The sequence below is a fragment of the Scardinius erythrophthalmus genome, assembly GCF_964197995.2.
Source record: "Scardinius erythrophthalmus genome assembly, chromosome: 13".
In the NCBI taxonomy this organism is placed as follows: Eukaryota; Metazoa; Chordata; class Actinopteri; order Cypriniformes; family Leuciscidae; genus Scardinius; species Scardinius erythrophthalmus.
In genome coordinates this window covers 7463773-7482551 of record NC_138233.1, presented here as the reverse complement: position 1 = coordinate 7482551, position 18779 = coordinate 7463773, and the positions used below count along the sequence as shown (strand labels likewise).

Genomic DNA, 18779 nt, shown 5'->3' with positions numbered 1-18779 from the left:
TTAGCATCTATAGTTCCATGATGAACCTTAAACACCATGGAACCTTTCCATTGCACAAAAGATCCTTTTTGAAAAGTTCTTCAGATTATTACAAATTTAAGAAAAAATTACTGTTTTAAGAACTGTTCCATGAAAGGTTCTTTGGGGAACCAAAAAATGGTTCTTTAATGGCATTGCTGTGAGAAGAAAAACCCTTTCTGGAACCTTTATTTTTAAGAGACAATCTTTTGTAACATTATAAATGTATTTACTGTCACTTTTACTATATTAACTTTTGAATAGTGTAAATAGTGTTGTCCAATGCTCAGATTATGTATAATGACACAACATGTTAATGCAAAATTTTGTCAGGTGTAGGATTATCAACAGAAGCGATAACTTATGCACTGGTAAACAGGTTTTATATCATGTGATGCAACTTTGCTTTCCTCATTTTGTGTGCTGGCTTGAGTGTGTGATCTTGGCAGAATTGCTGGGATTTCTGAACCAGTTTCCAAAGTGCCGTTCCATTGCACTTTTCCAAACAGAGCATTGGAAATTCTGACTTTGACTCTGACTTCTGATTGGCTGAAAATAATATTGTTCTAGGACCAAAAAGATGGTGATCCAGGATCATGCCCTTCAGGGATAAATAGTAACACAAACTTGCTTTTTATGCACTTTTGCTAGCCTTTCTTTACCTTCTTTTCTCCATTTTCTGGGTTTTTGTAGATTTCTGTCTTCGCATACCCTCACGTTTTTCCATTTCTCTCTCTCTCTTTGTGTCTTGGCTGTTTATGTGCAGGAAAAACTCAAAGCTTCACATCAGCAGAGTGAGACAGGAGGATTCTGGGAACTACACCTGTGTGGTGGAGAACTCGCTGGGCAGAGAGAACGCCACCAGCTACGTCAGCGTCCAAAGCAGTAAGAGCTCCATTATTTCCCTCTTAGTTCCCTCTCATTGCAAACGAGTCACAGGAGACCAGTGCTCCTGCTCATCATGGGACAGATTCTTACAGCACATGTGCTTTGTAAGATGCCTGTACTCTGATATAGACACACGTGCAGTGAGAGCACACAGGGCCTGTCTTTATGTTGCACTTATAGCTCTTTCGCACTGGTCAGGTATGAAAGATAAGCATTAGGTTACATTTATTTCAAATTCATGTGATCTACTCTTTTGAGTAGTCTAAAAGGATCTCAGCATTTGGAAACAAACTGTAAATACAATAATAACAGCATTTCTTTTTACCCCTCAGTCTTCCTCAAATGTACTTCATTAATAAAACTGTTAAGAGTGAGGAATCAGATTTGGAACAAGAATAATGAAATTCCTTACGTTTTCCATCTGCAGTGTTTTTGCCTGTGCAAAACTAACTGTGAGTGCTTGTTGGGCTGTTGCAAGGTGGTTGCTAGGGTCTTGTAGGTGGTTACTAGGGTGTTGCTAGGTGGTTACTAGGGTGTTTTGGGTGGTTGCTTAGTTCCTCGCTTAGTGGCCCAAGTCAAAACCCTCAAAACCAAGTCCTTCCTTCAGTGTAAATCTATAGGATTGTTTCGCCTGTTTTATAGACCATCAAGCCATAGAATATTAATAGCACACAGCCTCAGGATTTTAGGCAGCATTCAGGGGCCAGATGCATAAACTTAGCTGTCAAGTTGAGATTGTTTCTTAAGAACTAGTCTAACCAACTAGCAGTTAGTTAGGGCTATTCACTCTTACTCTTCAGACTCAAATTAGACCAATCTACCTTTTCATGTAACTGACTTAAAAAATGTATGGCCAGACTTGTATGTATGGCCAGAAAAATAATTAGATGACTAACTTGTAAGACTTGTCAGTCTAAATATTTAATGCAATCGACCTTAGGTCTGTTTTGTAAGTTTTGGTGTTATTTTGTATAACACACCTCTCTCATCTGCTGTTTTACTTACCGATCTCCCCACCTGCTTTAGTCTCTGGAGTATATCACATCAGCTGGAGGCGTTTGATGTGCCGTGACTTTGTGTGTGTGTGTGTGTGTGTGTGTGTGTAACTAATGCGAACTCCATCCTGCCCATCTTAAGGGCAGTAATGGTTGAGTGGTTTGAGATATAGGGTCTTTCTCTCTCTCTCAACTTTGTCCTCCAGCTCTTCACCAAACCCCTCCATTATCTGATGTGTCAGCAGAGTCTCATGGACGCAAAGAATGAATGAATGAGCAAGAAAGGAATGAAATGAATAAGTGAGCAAGTAAAAGAAATGATAGAATAATTTGGGGATTCATGATTAATCAAATAAAACAATAATTATAATTATTATTTTATAATCATATTGATATATAATCACTAAATATTTGTCCAAATAGTGCAGCCCTACAAAGGAGGAAAAAAAATGTTTAATTTTCAGTAAATCTGAAAAATCACAATTATATTTCCCCCCCAAATCATGTAGCCCTAGAATAAATTAATTCTAAATAAATATAATGTTTATAAATGATTGATTGAGTGAATAAGATAGTGAATGAACAAATTAACTGAATGAACCTTCAAAGTTTCACAACAAAAACATTTGAAGGAAAGAGTAAATAAAAATTATTTATAATGTATTAAATTAATTAAATGAGTACTCAAAGATTTAGGATCTTTATTGTTACAATGAGCTAATGTTAAAAATGTCAAATTAAAATAATAATAAAAAAAAATCTTATTTGTTTACCTGTATGTCATGTGATCGACATCAGAGAACCATGAACATGCGAGAATATTTCTTTCTTACTTCAAGAATATTTTTAAGGTATCTGACTGACAAAAAAGTGTGGGAATCCCTGAATTAACGGAATTAATGCAAGCTCTTTATCGTGTTTTTTCCCCAATTAACTAATGAATGAATAAATAGTTGAATTAATAAAATGAGAGGATATGTCTGGGTCTGCGTATTTAGATTGGTGTGTGTGTGTGTGTGTTCCTGTGTTCCTGTGTTCTGAGAAGTAATTGGCTTATTTAATAATCTGAGATCTATTATGTAGTTAAGTCACTGTGAAAGGTAAAAGGGTCCTTTCAGGATGAGTGTGAGAGATAAAGAGAAAGGGCCCTATTTTAACGATCTAAGCACATGGTCTAAAGCACTTGCCGCAAGTGCACTCAGGGCGTGTCCGAATCCAGTTTTGCTAGTTTAACGACAGGAAAAATGGTCGGTACACACGGCGTTGTCCCTATTCTCTTAATGAGTGATGGGTGTGTTTTGGGCGTAATGTGCAATAAACCAATCAGAGTCTCATCTTTCATTCCCTTTAAAAGCCAGTTACGCTCGCGCCATGATGGATTCGCTATTTACATGGTGGAATTTGCAAGCGGAAAAACCCGCCTATACTTCAGACCAGGTTTTTGTTGGTCAATGGTGCAGTCTATTTCAGTTGCCTCAAAATAGCAAGATGCCATCAATGCGCCTGAACACACCTTTGTTTCAGACCAGCTCACCCATGGGCGCACAAATGGTCGCAAATGCATTTGCTATTCCTATGCGCAGGACATGAAAATGATAACTGCGTCGGGCTGAAACTAGCAAAAAACACTTGCGTTGCGCCTGGCGCGTGTGTTTACATGTTCTGTGTGCATGTGTGTGTTACGTGTATGTGTACAGTGGATAGTTGCAGATAACTCTCTGTGCTTAATGAAGATAAACTGTCATTTTGGTAGATTCTGCACTCCAGGAACAGCAAGCATTTCAGTCCATAAGTGCACAGATTTCAGCTATATATAACAGCACAGACACCGACCGGAGAGACAAAAAGAAAGAGAGGGAGAGATGCACTAGTGGCCATATGGGGGGTCACCAGGGTAGTATCTATGCAGTATTTGAGAGCATAGAGCTAAAACAGGACAAAAACTGCGCAAGCTAAAGCAGAACGTCCTTGAAGACGGGTCATTTAGGAGAAGTGTGTGTTTACATCTTTGTGTATATATGTTTGTGTGTGACGTGAGACCCAGCTGGACTCTGGCCTCTGAATTCTTCAGCTGCAATGCCAAGAGCCTGTCAGATACAAGAGCCAAGTATACTTAACGCAAAATACACACACACACATACATAGCCGCAACCACAATTGACCCTGTTTGTGCTCTTAAAGGAACAGTGCACCCAAAGATAAAAAAAAAACTGTCATGTACTCCCCCTCATTCATTTCAAAACTGTACAAATTTTGTGTAAGTAAAATGATAAATGTTAATGTTGCGTTTCTCCTTAAGAAGAAAGTTGAGGGTCAAGGTCCAAAAAGGATGGAAAGTATCATAAAACGACCATTAAAGTAGTCCATACAACTCGCACATATTCCAAATCCACATATTCTAAAGCCATACACACTACAGTTTTTGAAAGAAATTAATACTTTTATTCAGCAAGGATGTATTAAATTGATCAAAAGTGATATAAAGACATTCATATCTAGTTCAGTCATGAAACTCTTGAGGGAGCAGGCTGATGGGTCCTTTACATCCAATCTGCAAGCAATCACAGCATAACCGCATGGCACAATGAAATTGCTTACTCAACATTTAAATAGTCTGGTTCATTGTTTCCTGTAGGCTAGTCCTGAACCCTCCACCTCCCCCAGCTCCACCTGTCTAGATCTGCTACAGGATTAATGTATGTCTATTCATGCAGCAGCAGCATATCTTACATTCTCACAGCAGTGTGTCTGTGTATCTATTAGCGGTAGCAAGTCCATACTTGCTCAGCATTTGCCATATTCATTAACATTGCCATATTCAATAACATGTTAAAACTATTCAGAGAGTTGTCATTATTGAAATATTATTACAAAAGATTTCTATTTTAAATAAACGTCATTACTCCAGTCTTCAGTGTCACAGAAATCATTAATAATTGATGATTCATAATGATTTACATAAAAACAGTTGTGCTGCTTCATTTTTGTGAAAATTGATTCTTTAACAGGATCCTTTGAAAAGAGCAGCTTTTGTTTGAAATAGAAATCTTTTGTAACATTATAAATGTCTTTACTGTTTACAATTAAGTGCATCCTTGCTGAATAAAAGTATTAATTTCTTTCAAAACTGTTTTGTATATGGTTTTAGAAGATTTGGAATATAGCGCATGAGTTGTATGGACTACTTTTATGGTTGTTTTATGATATTTTTATCCTTTTTGGACCTTTACAGCCCCTATATTTTTAAGGAGAAAAGTACAGTAGCATTAACATTCAAATAATTTCTCACAAAAATCAAATAGCATGACAACATTTACATTTTTGAGTGAACTACAGGTATATGTTTAATAAATGGCCCTGGTCTTATTTTGCATGATTCATCAAGTGCACACACTTTCGAGATAAAAATGCCTGCTTTCATAATCATAATCATGATGTTATCACAATAAATAATTTATTTTGTCTCTAACATAATAGAAATTCTGTCTTAGAGTCAGATAAACTAATAATAGTACAGCCTAACAGTCACTATATCCAATCTAAGTGAAAGTACTCAGAATTTGTTTTCTGCATTTAACCCATCCAAGTTGGTGCACTCACATTAGGAGTAGTGAATACACACGCACACACACACACACACACACACACACGGAGCAGTGGGCAGCCATCCTCTGGAGCGCCCGGGGAGCGATTGGGGGTTAGGTGTCTTGCTCAAGGGCACCTCAGTCATTTTCTGCCGGTATTGAGAATCATACCTGCAACCTTTGGTTTACCAGTCTGACTCTCTAACCATTAGGCCACGACTGCCCCCTATCTAATCTCAATCAATAAAATGTGCCACAATGCATTGTTTGGCAGTGAATATTTTATTATTAAGTCAGGAATACATGGAAATAAAATGCATTGCAGATTCCTTATCATGCATCTATATGAATGAGCGAATCTCACAAAGGCACATGGACACAGGTCATATTAAATTGATGATTCTGGATCCATTGTTACTGTTGAGATAAATGAGGAATGAGTCCAGCTAAATGAGTCTGATGCAAGCGCAGACATGAAACACACTCCTGCGCATGCTGCTCTGCCTCCACCCCTGCTCCCCTGCCCTGTACTGTATACTGTCTATGGTTTTTTTAAATAGTTTGTGAAAAAGTATGCTGTATGCAACAGTAAATGGTTCAAACAGTTTTTCACATGACCCCGGTGTGTATGTTTAATACAGCATCCAATTATTCCATTTCATTCAAACACACTGGAAACAGAAGATCTGGTCGTTGTGGCATGCCGAATTTGTTAAATTTATATATGTGTATATATATATATATATATATATATATATATATATATATATATATATATATATATATATATGAAGAGTTCAGATGCAAAAGCCATTAAGTGCCATCTGAAATTTTCTTCTAGAATGATCATTTTTATAAAGCTTGTATATTTAAGTTAAGTAATTTCACTTAAATGGCAATGCAAATTACCTATTAATTGTCATTTAAGTGAAATTACTTAACTTAAATATACAAGCTTTATAAAAATGATCATTCTAGAGGAATATTTCAGATGGCACTTAGAGGCTTTTGTATCTGAACTCTTCATATATATGCTAATACTTTTGTCTCCTTTATGATAATTGATAATTTTGGAAGTTGAATTATAATAAAGAATCTGCTAAATAAAATAAAAAGTAAATGCATACAAAAATTCGTCGGTGCAAATGAACAGTATACACACTGCATAGCACTTTCTTTCAGCTGTACTTTATAGTACGAAGCCTCTTTTTTTAACCCACGTTTTTCTCTCTGTTTCCCGTCAGTGGCTCTCCTGATAATCTGTCTCCTTCAAATCCCCCATTCCTCCACTTCCATTCACTCCCCTCTTCATTAGCCTGTCTCTCCATCCGTTCTGCTCCCCCTGCATGCAGTTCTGCAGCGTGTGCATGTGTGTGTTTCTGCGTGCATGTGATCGCTCTCGCGGCGGACATGTCTGTGAATGCTGTCTGAATGGGTAGTGCCTGTAAGTGGTTCGATGTCATTGATCGGCGCCTGGTTGAGTAGAGTGGATCAGCATCCCCGTACAGGCCCCCGTGTGACTTACGGCCTTCCCCGCGACCCCCCTTGCTGGGGTGTGAATCATGTTCTCCTGACTGTCCGGATCCATCCGTCGGCTCAGAGCCAAGGCTAATGGAGCTAATATCCTGCCACACCAGGATGGACTACGGGACGGAGGGAAATATGTGCAGTCTTTAAAAGCCCCTCTCTGGATCTATTTAAAGCGGAGAACAGATGCACTGCCAGTGCAGCACCTGATCAACATTATTATTGTCTTTTAGTCATAATAATCTATCTATCTGTTAAAAAAACTGCTGCTTTATGAATTTGAATTCATTTCAGTTGTACTTTATCACATTTAAATTCACATTGCAATTCTGTATCCTGTTTGCAACCTCAAGTCAAATCCAATTCAAATTCAGGAACTGAATAAAACATTCTTAGTTCAATTCTAAATACCTCCTCAGAAAAAGAACAAATCAATTTCTCCTAGTAACGCTTCACTGTGCACGTTCAGTTCAATGGATATTAATGTTTTTTTAGTTGGGATCAATTGTCATTTGTGATTGCTGAATCTGGATTTTTTAATAAAGAGAGTAGAGAAGTGGATTTAAATTTGAACATTAAGATTTAACAGCTTGCTCCAGCGCAAACCCTCGATTGACCTTAGAAAAAACTACTGTCAGGATTTACTAAAGATGCCAGTGAAGAATTAGCAATGAAAAGGCGTGGATAGATATTTTTGCGACTGACCTTATTGCATATGCGTGTGTAGAAGTTTACCTCTCAGATACAACATTTATGGGAGGAGAGTATATAAATGAATCAAGCAACGTGAATTCACTAAGGTTTGCGGTAGTCAATTCAATGGTATTTGCGGCATTGTTTAATGTCGGGAAAAAGCATGCATTAACCGATTTGGCGCTTGACATGGCTGCGATAGTTGAGGACGCACCGCAGAGAACAGACAGTGCTGATAGAAGGGAGAGCATTTTCTCCATCCATGTTCATTTATTTGAAATACCAGAGGAAGAAACATATTATTTGCCCAGCCATGTTTAATTTGCTGCTTCTGTGTTGTTAGTAGATTACCCGCACCTGATTATCATAGGCTTAGCTTGTTTGCGACCCTACACTAATTTGCGCTGCTCTTTGTAGATTGCACTGGTCATAATGGAAATGAACTGGCTGCGTCTGTGCGCATTTAGTCAGTATCACCCGCAGAACTTTCCATTCCCACCAGCGGTTTTATGAGATTGCGGTCTCACGCTAATTTGCCCTGTTTAGTAAAACTGGACGTGCACACATCTCCAATATTATATACCTAAACATTGAATTGACTGAGGCACAAAAGGAGGATTGACCACTTTGTGTGTCTCACATGAAACAGTTACAGGCTAATAACATAGCGGCACGATAGCACACACGCTGTCACTGCAGAGAAGAGGACATATGCTTGAGACAGATGTAAGGTTGAATGTTAAAGGCGATATATTCTGCTCTCCTCCATTTCCTACTGGAGTGATGTGTGACCTTTAGAGACACGGGCTATTGTGCTCTGAGACATACAGTGTCTCCTTCTCACTTGATGCCCCTTTGTTCTCTCTCTCTCTCTCTCTCTCTCTCTCTCTCTCTCTGCTGTGCTGTGTGTTTGTGTGTGCATGTTAATGAGTTAATTAGCTCGTTATGAAATGGCAGGGCTCAGGTGGTGGTCTGTCCAGTGCTAGATCACTCCATGTGGTCTCACCGAAGTGGTGTCTGTCTGCTACCTCACACTAGTTACGTCACATAATTACATCCATATATTATATTAGGACTGGTTTACACTTGGCATTAACATGCAACCTGTATCCGGATGTTGTCCACATACACATTCTTAACCCGATAATGCTTAATAAGCCGACAACGTGTGTGGTCATGAAAACGTGTTAAATCGGTTTCCTTCTCCAATTCGATCGACACAGCTAGATTTTTACCCATTACCCCGATTTCACCTGGAATGTAAACACATTAACTTGCGTTCTATCGGCTTATTAAAGTGCACATGTGTGATATTTGACTGAAAAGTGTCCTTATACGGCAGATTTAAGCGCATCCAGCCACCGCAAGTGTTTCGCAGTAGGGGAGGAGAAATATATTGCAAACTCTGACTTTTTCTTAACCCAAAAATATAAAAAATATAAATCATCCAAAAAAGCGTCTAGTGCAGCCCAATGGACAAGTGGTACAGTTGAAGAAACGAGAGGAGAATGAGTCTTTGCAAGTTTCCTGCTGACGTTTTGAAATACTCTGGTTTTTATTGCTTTATTTAACATTACAACTCACATAATACACAGAGCAAAAACACGTGGATCCTCACCGCTAGGAACTAGAACTTCTAAATGTGCAAATCGATAAAACCAGTAAATCGATAAAAGTGCATACTTGGGTAAACTGAATTTTGGTAGTTATCAGCATATTTTGTGCATGTAAACGTGCTCATTGAAAAGACAAGTGTAAATGCATTGTGATCGGATCTCACAATTGTCTGTAATTGCAACATAGCCATCGCATCTGCATTCACAAGTCGACGTCACAACGTCTTGGGAGTTGCTGCACGTAGCTGGGTGTTTTTGGGAGACAATCGAGGAAGGAGTAGAATGCATATATAGATGAAAGTTTGCTATCGAAAGTTGCACAACCATTCATTGTCTGTAAAGGACCCATTTGTCTCTTTTTACTGTATCAATCATGGCATCTATGCAAAGTATTATTATTTGCAACCTCCTCCTCTTTGTTTTATGAGATTTGAAACACGTACTGTAGCACCGTGACTGAAAACTATTTTTAAAAGAAACCCCAGCATGTCAGGTCGACTTTGCACCGGGGCCATTTTACCTTTACAGACTTATTTTAAATATTGTGTGGGAAACAGAAATCCGATCAGTTATCCAGATACAGAAGCCACTTGATAGCCTGACTTCGTCATACTCATATTCTAGGCAGAATGTGAGTCTGATTCTGCCCCATAGGGCTTTGATTATGAGGCGTGTCTTAACCGAACCAGGAAAAAAAACTCTCCACTCAATTGGATAGACTTACAACCAATCAGAGCAACGCAGAAAGTGACGTATGTTGAGCGACGCATAGTTGTCAACAGAGCTCAACTGCACACACGCAGGAAGAAGTAGTAAAGTAATGAGTAAAATAATAATAAAGCACTCCATGAGTGCGACCAAAGGAGAAACCACAATGACCACAGGGTTTTCATTGCGTCCCATCTTCTTAGCGACCATCGGAGTCAGCTGATAAATTAAACTTTTGCCGATGGACGGCAAAAACATATTTCCGATCGACAAATGCCTTCATTGCGGTTCTCTATTCGTCTTTTAAAATGAACGCGCTATCAATTTCTTTTATATCAGACGCGATAGTGGAATCTAAACATCTCAATTCTCCTGCTGCAGTCGTCTTTGTTGAAAACCAGTTCAACCCAAGCGCTCTTTGGTGACGTGGGTGATTACTTAACCGCAGATCATCTGTCCATCATCGATTAAAGCCCGCCCTGGCAATTTGATTGGCTCGGCCTTCTGGGAGCCGAGCATAATTAATCCTCAACGGATCGAGTCCAGACCGAACTTCCCGACCAAAAAATGTTGTGGGCAGAGTTCGAGCTGGCCCCCAGGCTAGCCACTTGACGTTGACAAGTGTAAACACGATCTGCTCGATCGGCTCACACATGAAGCTTTCACACAGCTTTACACGTGAAGACTAATCTTTGAGATAAATATAATGCATGTAGAGCTGTTTTCTGTTCACTTTCTGTTTACATTTTTAGTTTTGCTCTGGATCCTGAGTGTTATACAGGCTACACGTAATTTTATTTAACACCACCACATCATAACTGATTGCAAGATTTCAATGTAATGAATATTGGCTGTTCAGTTCAATTTGTACATATTGTATGCTGTTGATGAAGAATAAGAGGCGAAACTTGGTTTATGAACAGACTGGCTTATGCAACAATATGTGTTATTGTACACAGCATAATGTGTTTTTTTTATTTTGTCGCAGTAATCCTAAAAATAGATATGCTGGAGAAGTTTCTCTCTCTCTTTTTTCTTTATTTTATTTTGACATAATTATGACTAATAAACTCGTAAGGAAGAAAGAGTACTTATAATTTTGGGTTGCACATAAATGACCAATCAAACTTATGTTTAACATTGAGAAACTCTCTGAACTGTCTATGATAGTTGTGACATAGTGAATATGATGTGATTTAAGTCACATCAGATGTAAATATGATAGAAGACAACTCTAAAGTGAATGTTTTTGTGAAGTTGTTTTAATTTTTACTGCTGTATGTTAGTAATATAAAGGTTTTGTGTGCAACTGAGTTTATTTTCTACTAAAGCTACTCGTGCTTGGCCAGTTTGCTTCTTGCTAATTAATAAATGATGTTAAATACCATACAATCCACACATTTTGGCAACTTGAATAAACTTCATATGCTGTAATAATAACAGTGTAGTAGGATTGGATCCTATCAGGTACATTTGCTTAAATCTCCGCCTGAGCTGTGAGGAGCCAGATCTACTGCGATGCGATCAGATCAGATGCGTGACTGGAGTGACTTTATGGGACTAGAACATTTTGTTGGCTCACTTTGACGTCACTAATTAGTACACAGGAGGAAAGAATCACTATGGCTGTGGGACTAATACAGAAGCATGCACTCTGCTTACACACACAGGCATTGTGCCTATAGCACCACCGGTGTCTGAGGGGTGGAAGTGCAATAAAAGCAGCTACTGTATGTGAATCTCATATTAAAGTGTAACTTAGCCGATTTTCAACCTGATTTGTATTGTTACAATGTCGGTAGTATATGTAAATGAACAATGTTTACTCGTTCTCCAAGTTGCCTGGACGGAGATATTCACGTTTATTTGTCTGCCGAAAGCATCAAGGGCTTTTGTAAAAACTACAGATTATACTTCCGCATTTTTGTGTCCCCGGCCACGGACAGTCGGATCGACAGAGTGTTATTAACAGAACAGTTATTGCAAGGGTAGGTTTATCGCTGAAAATTTGATCATACTTTGTCTACTCTTTAAACAACATTATGGTAAAAAGTAGAACACTATGGCAACAGCTTTCTTGTACAAGACGACATTTTGCTTCGGGAGGTTGGGCTTAACTGACAGAACAGCAGGTTCTTTCAGTTTTCCCCCTCCGTTAGGCCTACAGCACTGTGTTCACAGTCATCCAGTTTGAAATGTTGACTACAAACACAGGTTTTTCAGATTTTCAGACAGTCATGGTGTTCTCTAGATATTTCTGATTCATTGCTGCCTACAACGCGCTGGATTCTTCACTGGAAAACGAAATTAACTCACTACCGCTAAACGTTTACTCTTTGAATTCTTGCACCAGAGAACAATACAAGCCGACACCATTATGACTAAAAGTTTATTACTTATTATTACTAAGAAATATTTCTTACTGAATTAAGATGGTAAGCTGGTAAATTAACTCTGGTAAGCATATCCATAGCAGACTGGTGGGAGTGGCCTTGGACGGCAACATGCCCAGTTGCATTATGGGTGTTGACGTTTTCCTATTTATTTGGCAAAAGGAAAGACAACAGCCTTTTTTCTTTGTTTTCTCCAGTCAGATAGCACAGATAAAAAATAAAATCAGGTTTCTGCTTCATAGGCAGCCAAGATTTATTGAAAGGCCATTTTGCCAGCGGTAAATTATCCCTTTAATCAACACATCCCAGCTCTTCTGCACACGCCATATGTGTTTCTCTCACAGTAACACACACATTCACACATTCAATTTGGGACAGGGCTTTAGACAGTGGATATTTTCAGAATACCATACTAGCACACTACTTTTATCATTTATTATGTATACTATGTACAGTAAGCACATTTTATGTATGGAAATAACTACCTTCATGAGGCATATATCCAGAAGAAGTTATTACATTGCTTGTAATTAGATTAAAGTGAATCAGACCACTTTAAAAATATTATTGATAATTCTAAATAAAATGTGTGATATGAATTAAAGGGGTGGTATAATGCCCTTTTCACAAGATGTCAAAAAAGTCTTTGTTGTCCCCGGAGTGTGTATGTGAAGTTTTAGCTCAAAAAAACCCACAGATATTTTGATATAGCATGTTAAAATTGTAAATTTGTGATTGTGAGCAAAAACGCACCATTTTGTGTCTGTTCCTTTAAATGCAAATGAGCTGCTGCTCCCGGCACAGAGGGCGGAGCTTCAACAGCTCGTGTCATTTTACCTCACACAGATATGCACTGAAAATTTCAAAAACGTTTAGCCTTTTATGTTCAAACCGGAGTCAGACAATGATGGAGAGACTCAAGAAGACGTGACAACATGTAGAAGCAACAGGACGTTTCTGAATGGAGTGAATAAATTTATGTAGCTGTATCTTCTAGTCATTGATTAGCATATTCTGCCTTGATAATCTATAAATCGTGTTCCTGGGGCGGGGTTTATGTAAATTATAGGGTTGGTGATGTCACTTACCCGGGAGTAATGTCGTGTAGTTAAACATTACACACTAACTAAAGTTAGAAAAGTGAAATCATAATCAACCACCCCTTTAACACACACGCATATTATTGTGTTTTCTTTCCTTAAAAAGTAACTGAATATAAAGGCATTATTTTTTTATCTTTTTTCAGCATTATCTTTTTTTTTTTTACTACGGGCACTTTTGTTTTATAAATTACAAGAAGAAATTCTAACAAAAAAATCAGATGTTTCAAATTACCCCTGGAAGTTCACGTATAACTGGTTAGGAATCACAGCGACCTACCATATTTGCCACAATGTGCAGTATTCATCAGAGCACACTATGTTCAATACTGCATCCCACAATGCCGAGGTTCTCAAACTGGCGAAGCAGAGCTGTTGGAAGAGGGCGTGGAATTTTTATCGGTGTGAAATTATTTATTGTCATCAGGAAAAAGCGATCGTAAATACTTGCATAGCATATCAGCAAATGTGTTCGGGAATGTATAATTCCTCTTTACATAATTATACAAAGACTTTCCTGTAACAATAACATTGTTTTGGTCGGTTGCCATGGATTTCATCAGAGTTGGTCCATTCTCCACGGACACGAGTCTGGGATCTGTGACTCGTGAGGGAAGGAGTTGTGGTCATGACAGTCTGTCAACGTCCGCTTATAAAAGTGCACAAAGCATATGACGTCAGTTCGAGAAACTCTGCCACAATGCAATGCGCATTTGCAGCAATAATGTTGAACATCTCTTCCATGACTCATACTGATGAAGTTAGGACATTTTTACTCAAATCCTAATAAAAAGGTTAGTTTTTTCTCTCATAACAGAACACCTTTCAATTAAACATGCAATATAATGAGGTCATGTGACAACAATGTAGTATACCACTGTGGTTACACTGTTTTAAAGTGCCTTTGTTGCAGTGTAATTATACATTTAAGGACTTAAGTATAAATTAGCTCTATGTACTTACTATAGGTTTAGTTGCATGTAATTATGCAAAATGTTTAGTTATTACATTTACATATGTAACATGTGTAACAAGGACACTGTAAAATAAAGTGTTACCGAAATGTTTGCATAATAAAAAAGTGGATGCTGCACACTGGTGGTGGTTGAGGGGTATGATATGACTGTAATGCGTTTTGGGTGTAACAGTAGTAATGCGCTATATAAATGCCTCATTCGTTTATTCATTCATTTATTATTCATTCTGCTTCACATACTATTTTTAATAGGCAGTATGCAGTATAAACTGTGCAGTATCGAGCAAGCATTAATTAGTAAACCATTCAAAGAACTGTGATTTCCTTGAGTTTTTATTGTAATTTGACACATTCTTACACTAAATTGTATTAAAATAAGCAAACAACTATATACTTCAAAGAAGATGAATGGACATGCAACATAATGAGGACATGTATTGTAGCGTACTGGTAAAAATATTTATTGCATATATAAAATATTTATTTTTATAAAGTTTTTGCACAAGGCCTAGATTGTTTTTTTTTTTTTTTTGAGTAATTTTGCTATATGTTTTGTTATATTGCATATGTAAAATATTGATTGCATACTCTTTTCAAACATATGCATGCCCCCCCCCTCCCCCTCCTCTCTCTCTCTCTCTCTCTCTGTGTATATATATATATATATATATATATATATATATATATATATATATATATATATATATATATATATATATATATCTGTCACTCTTGACTGTTTCCCTTTGACCATCTCCGTCTGGCTCTCTGTCCGGGCGATTGAATCACGGATTCCCCGTGTCTCTGGCTGCAGAGATCCAGATGTGATGTGCTGCTGTTTTCAGCATGCGGTTTGTTTCTGCTTGACTCTGACACACTGCAGAAAATCTAAAACCTCGGCGTGGCTGCGAGCCAGCGATGCCTGCGAGAACATCCTCCCATCTGCCATGTGTATTTGGCAGTGTGTGTCTCACTCTAGTTCATATACAGAATGATACAGTGTTTTGTGGAACAGTGTGTGTGTGTGTGTGTGTGTGGCTGTTCTGTTGCCATGTTGAAGAAATATTTAGCAGGGTTGTAGACACAGGAATACAGGAATGATTCTGATACTCTGATGTTAATCGAAGAGTTCATCCATGGCAGAATTGTAAAGTTCGGGTGAACTGTTCCTTTAAGTTACTCTGAAGTTACTCTAGTTTGAAATATAGCATAGGACAGTTAAAGTGTCATTGCATACTTGTGTTTCACATGGTATTTATTGAAAAGTAGTATACTATGCAGTTTGTTCATATTTCATTCTGAACACATTTTTCACAATGTCAAATAATGTATGATGCTCATCTCTGACTTTCTGTGTGTGTGTTTCCGTATGTTTCTATAGTAACCACCACATTGTCTCCGGGCTCAAGTCATGCCAGGAAGTGCAATGAAACTGAGAAGACATACTGCGTTAACGGTGGAGACTGTTATTTCATACATGGTATAAATCAGCTGTCCTGCAAGTAAGTTACACACATTCATAACACATTCCTTTGATAATACCTCAACTTTTTGACTACAAACAAACAGAGTGGTTATTGAAACATTGCTTTGACATCACCAGACTCCAAACAGGGATGTCAAACTAACATTTTAATCTAGATTAAAACTATAAAAAAATGAATGCAACAAAAATTGATAGCAGTTCATAATGCAGAACTACAGTATGCGTAAATTCCACAATAAGGATTTTTCCTGCAATCAGAGCAGTTATTTTTCTATTCATTACTAATATTTAAAACAATTGTTGTTGTGTGCTTTTGTCAATTTTATTAGTTTTTTTTTTATATTTGTATATAGTTAACTTATTTTTATTTCAGTTTTAGTACTTCAATTTAAACATATTTCAGTTTTAAAGCAGTTTTTAATTTGTTTCTAAATTTCATATGTTTTTTTTATAAGATTTTATTCTAATATTTATATTTCATTTTAGCATAATTTCAGTTACAGAAATTAAGATTTTTAATAGTTTTACCTAACACTAGCAACACTGAGGAATTCAACAACCACCTTCTGGAAATACCCTGTGTATTGTGCGTAATATGATTATGGGTAATTTGTACTGATAAATCAAATGCGTTAAAGGAATAGTTCACCCAAAAATGATTTAAAAGTCTTAAAAGTAAAAGTAATCTCCAGTAAGACTCCAGTGGGTTAATAAATGCCTTCTGAATTGAAACGATGGGATTTTGTAAGAATGTTTAAAACTATAAACTACAATAACTGGCTTGGATGGCTTGAGGGTGAGTAAATTATAGCATATTTTACTTTTAGGTGCACTATTCTTTTAAGAAGTACACTAAGAGCAGTTATATGAATGTATTTGAATTTCATAACATTTTTCCTTTAAACTCAAAATCAAAACTCCAGTTTTACATTCTGTTTGCTGCCTCAATTCAAATTCAGGAATTTAAAAAACATTGCATTAATGTCTACATGGTGCGGCGTAGGATCCTGAAACTGTAAGTTATAATTGTTTGGACCTTTGCTGGGAAAGAAATGTAGAAACTCTTATAACTTTAATTGAATACTGCTGGCCTAGTTCGAGCCAGAGAAATGACAGTGTGTGTGTGTGTGTGTGTGTGTGTGAGGGTCTGGAGGAAGGGAAAGGGTTTGCCGTGTGTGTCGTCCGTCAGGTCTGTCGATGTATACTGCCGCGTTATCAATAGTGCGGTGAGTTACGGTGATGCCATGGACACAACGCTCCGTTCTTATCAGCCGTTTCAGACAGGGCAGCTCAGATTTACGGTGTGTGCGGCAATTTTTTACAGGAAGAGAAACAAAGCCATTAAAGCTGTTTAAAGCTCAAACCCTTGGGGGAGATGTCATCCTTTAACTGTGACTCGTCGAGTCAATCTCTTTAATTTACAGAACAGAGTGTCTGAAGCTGCTTCAAGGGTTAATGGCCCGCAGGGAAGCACGGACTGATTTGGAAATAGTGTGTGTTGCTCTTGGCTTTCTTGACACAGTGATTCACTTATTTGCCTGAAAGTTTGTCTTCAACAGCGCTAAAGCTTTACTTCAGAGTACAAGTGGGCGGGATGAAAATCTAAATCTTTTACCACTGTATAAGACATGTTATATCATGGTAACAGTTTCACAGTTGTTATTTTTGGTGGAGATTCAGTGAAGTAAATCATTTACAAATTAATCATACTTAATCTCATTGATTACTGTCTCTTTTTTTATTTTGAATGCCATTGGTGCAAGAGAATATATATACACACACACACACACACACACACACACACACACACACACATATATATATAGTATATATACTGCAATATTTTAATTCTATATATTTATATATTAAATATATAACTATTAAAAAGCATAACATAAGTTATATCTAAAAAAATAAAAGCAACAAGCTGAAAGGAAAAAAAAATCTGGGTGGAATTAATGATATAGAAAACAAAATGAAGTACAAAATAAATGTAATTGAAATGTATTTTTATTTAAAGACTGTCATTACACAGCCTGGCTTTAAGGTCCTTGCACACTTACAAACCTTGCGTTTTTTCGTATTCATCATTCAGTCTCTGAATTGTCAAAACACCTATCAAAATGCTTGCTACAGATGCGAAAAAAGCAGAAAATCAAAACCGATCCGAATTTATTTATGACGGATGAAAGTTTCGGAGGCAGTGTGTAAGCGCGATTGACATAAATCGATTGACGTGAGGTCGTATTTATTTTTTAACGTGCGAAAATTCCGGACGAGAATTTCGGACTCCGTGTGCAAGGACCTTTAAAACCATAAAGTTGGGTTTTTAATTAGTAAATTAGCATTTATGAATATTGAATTTGGGCATAATTCTAATAAAGTTAATTACAACTCTTTTTACCTTTCTTAGGATAATCAGTGGAGCCAAAAAGTAGATTTTCCCACAGGAGAAAAGGTCTTAAGCAATTAATGTTTTATTAACAGATTTAGCAAAAAAATGTTGACCGCAGTATTAAAGGTACATTTCTACTGTTGTACAGTATATATAGCCTACCGTATGTCATACCTCCCAGCCATATTTCCAAGACAATACCTTAAGATGTCATCTCTCTGTATGTGTGTGTGTGTGTGTGTGTGTTACTGTAACTCCTAAAGCAGATGAAATGCAGTCTGTCCCATTGACCTCTGCAGTAAATTCTGCAGACAGGCTGAACGGTGAATTCCCCAGTAGAACTGAACTCTAAAATAGCCTCAGTGTATAAATAATAAAAACTTGTGACTAGACGAAGCTT

General features: G+C 37.4%; 1 protein-coding gene across 2 annotated transcripts in view; it reads left to right on the top strand.

Annotated features, from left to right (window-relative positions):
• nrg2b (neuregulin 2b) overlaps positions 1-18779 on the top strand; it is a gene marked incomplete at its 5' end in the record, with an annotated part of 75270 nt that overhangs the window by 38618 nt on the left and 17873 nt on the right. For both annotated transcript variants that reach the window (XM_081382716.1, XM_081382715.1), the window contains 2 exons: positions 785-903; positions 15880-16000. In XM_081382716.1, coding sequence (XP_081238842.1) covers positions 785-903; positions 15880-16000 — 240 coding nt within the window. The remainder of the gene's footprint in view (positions 1-784; positions 904-15879; positions 16001-18779) is intronic.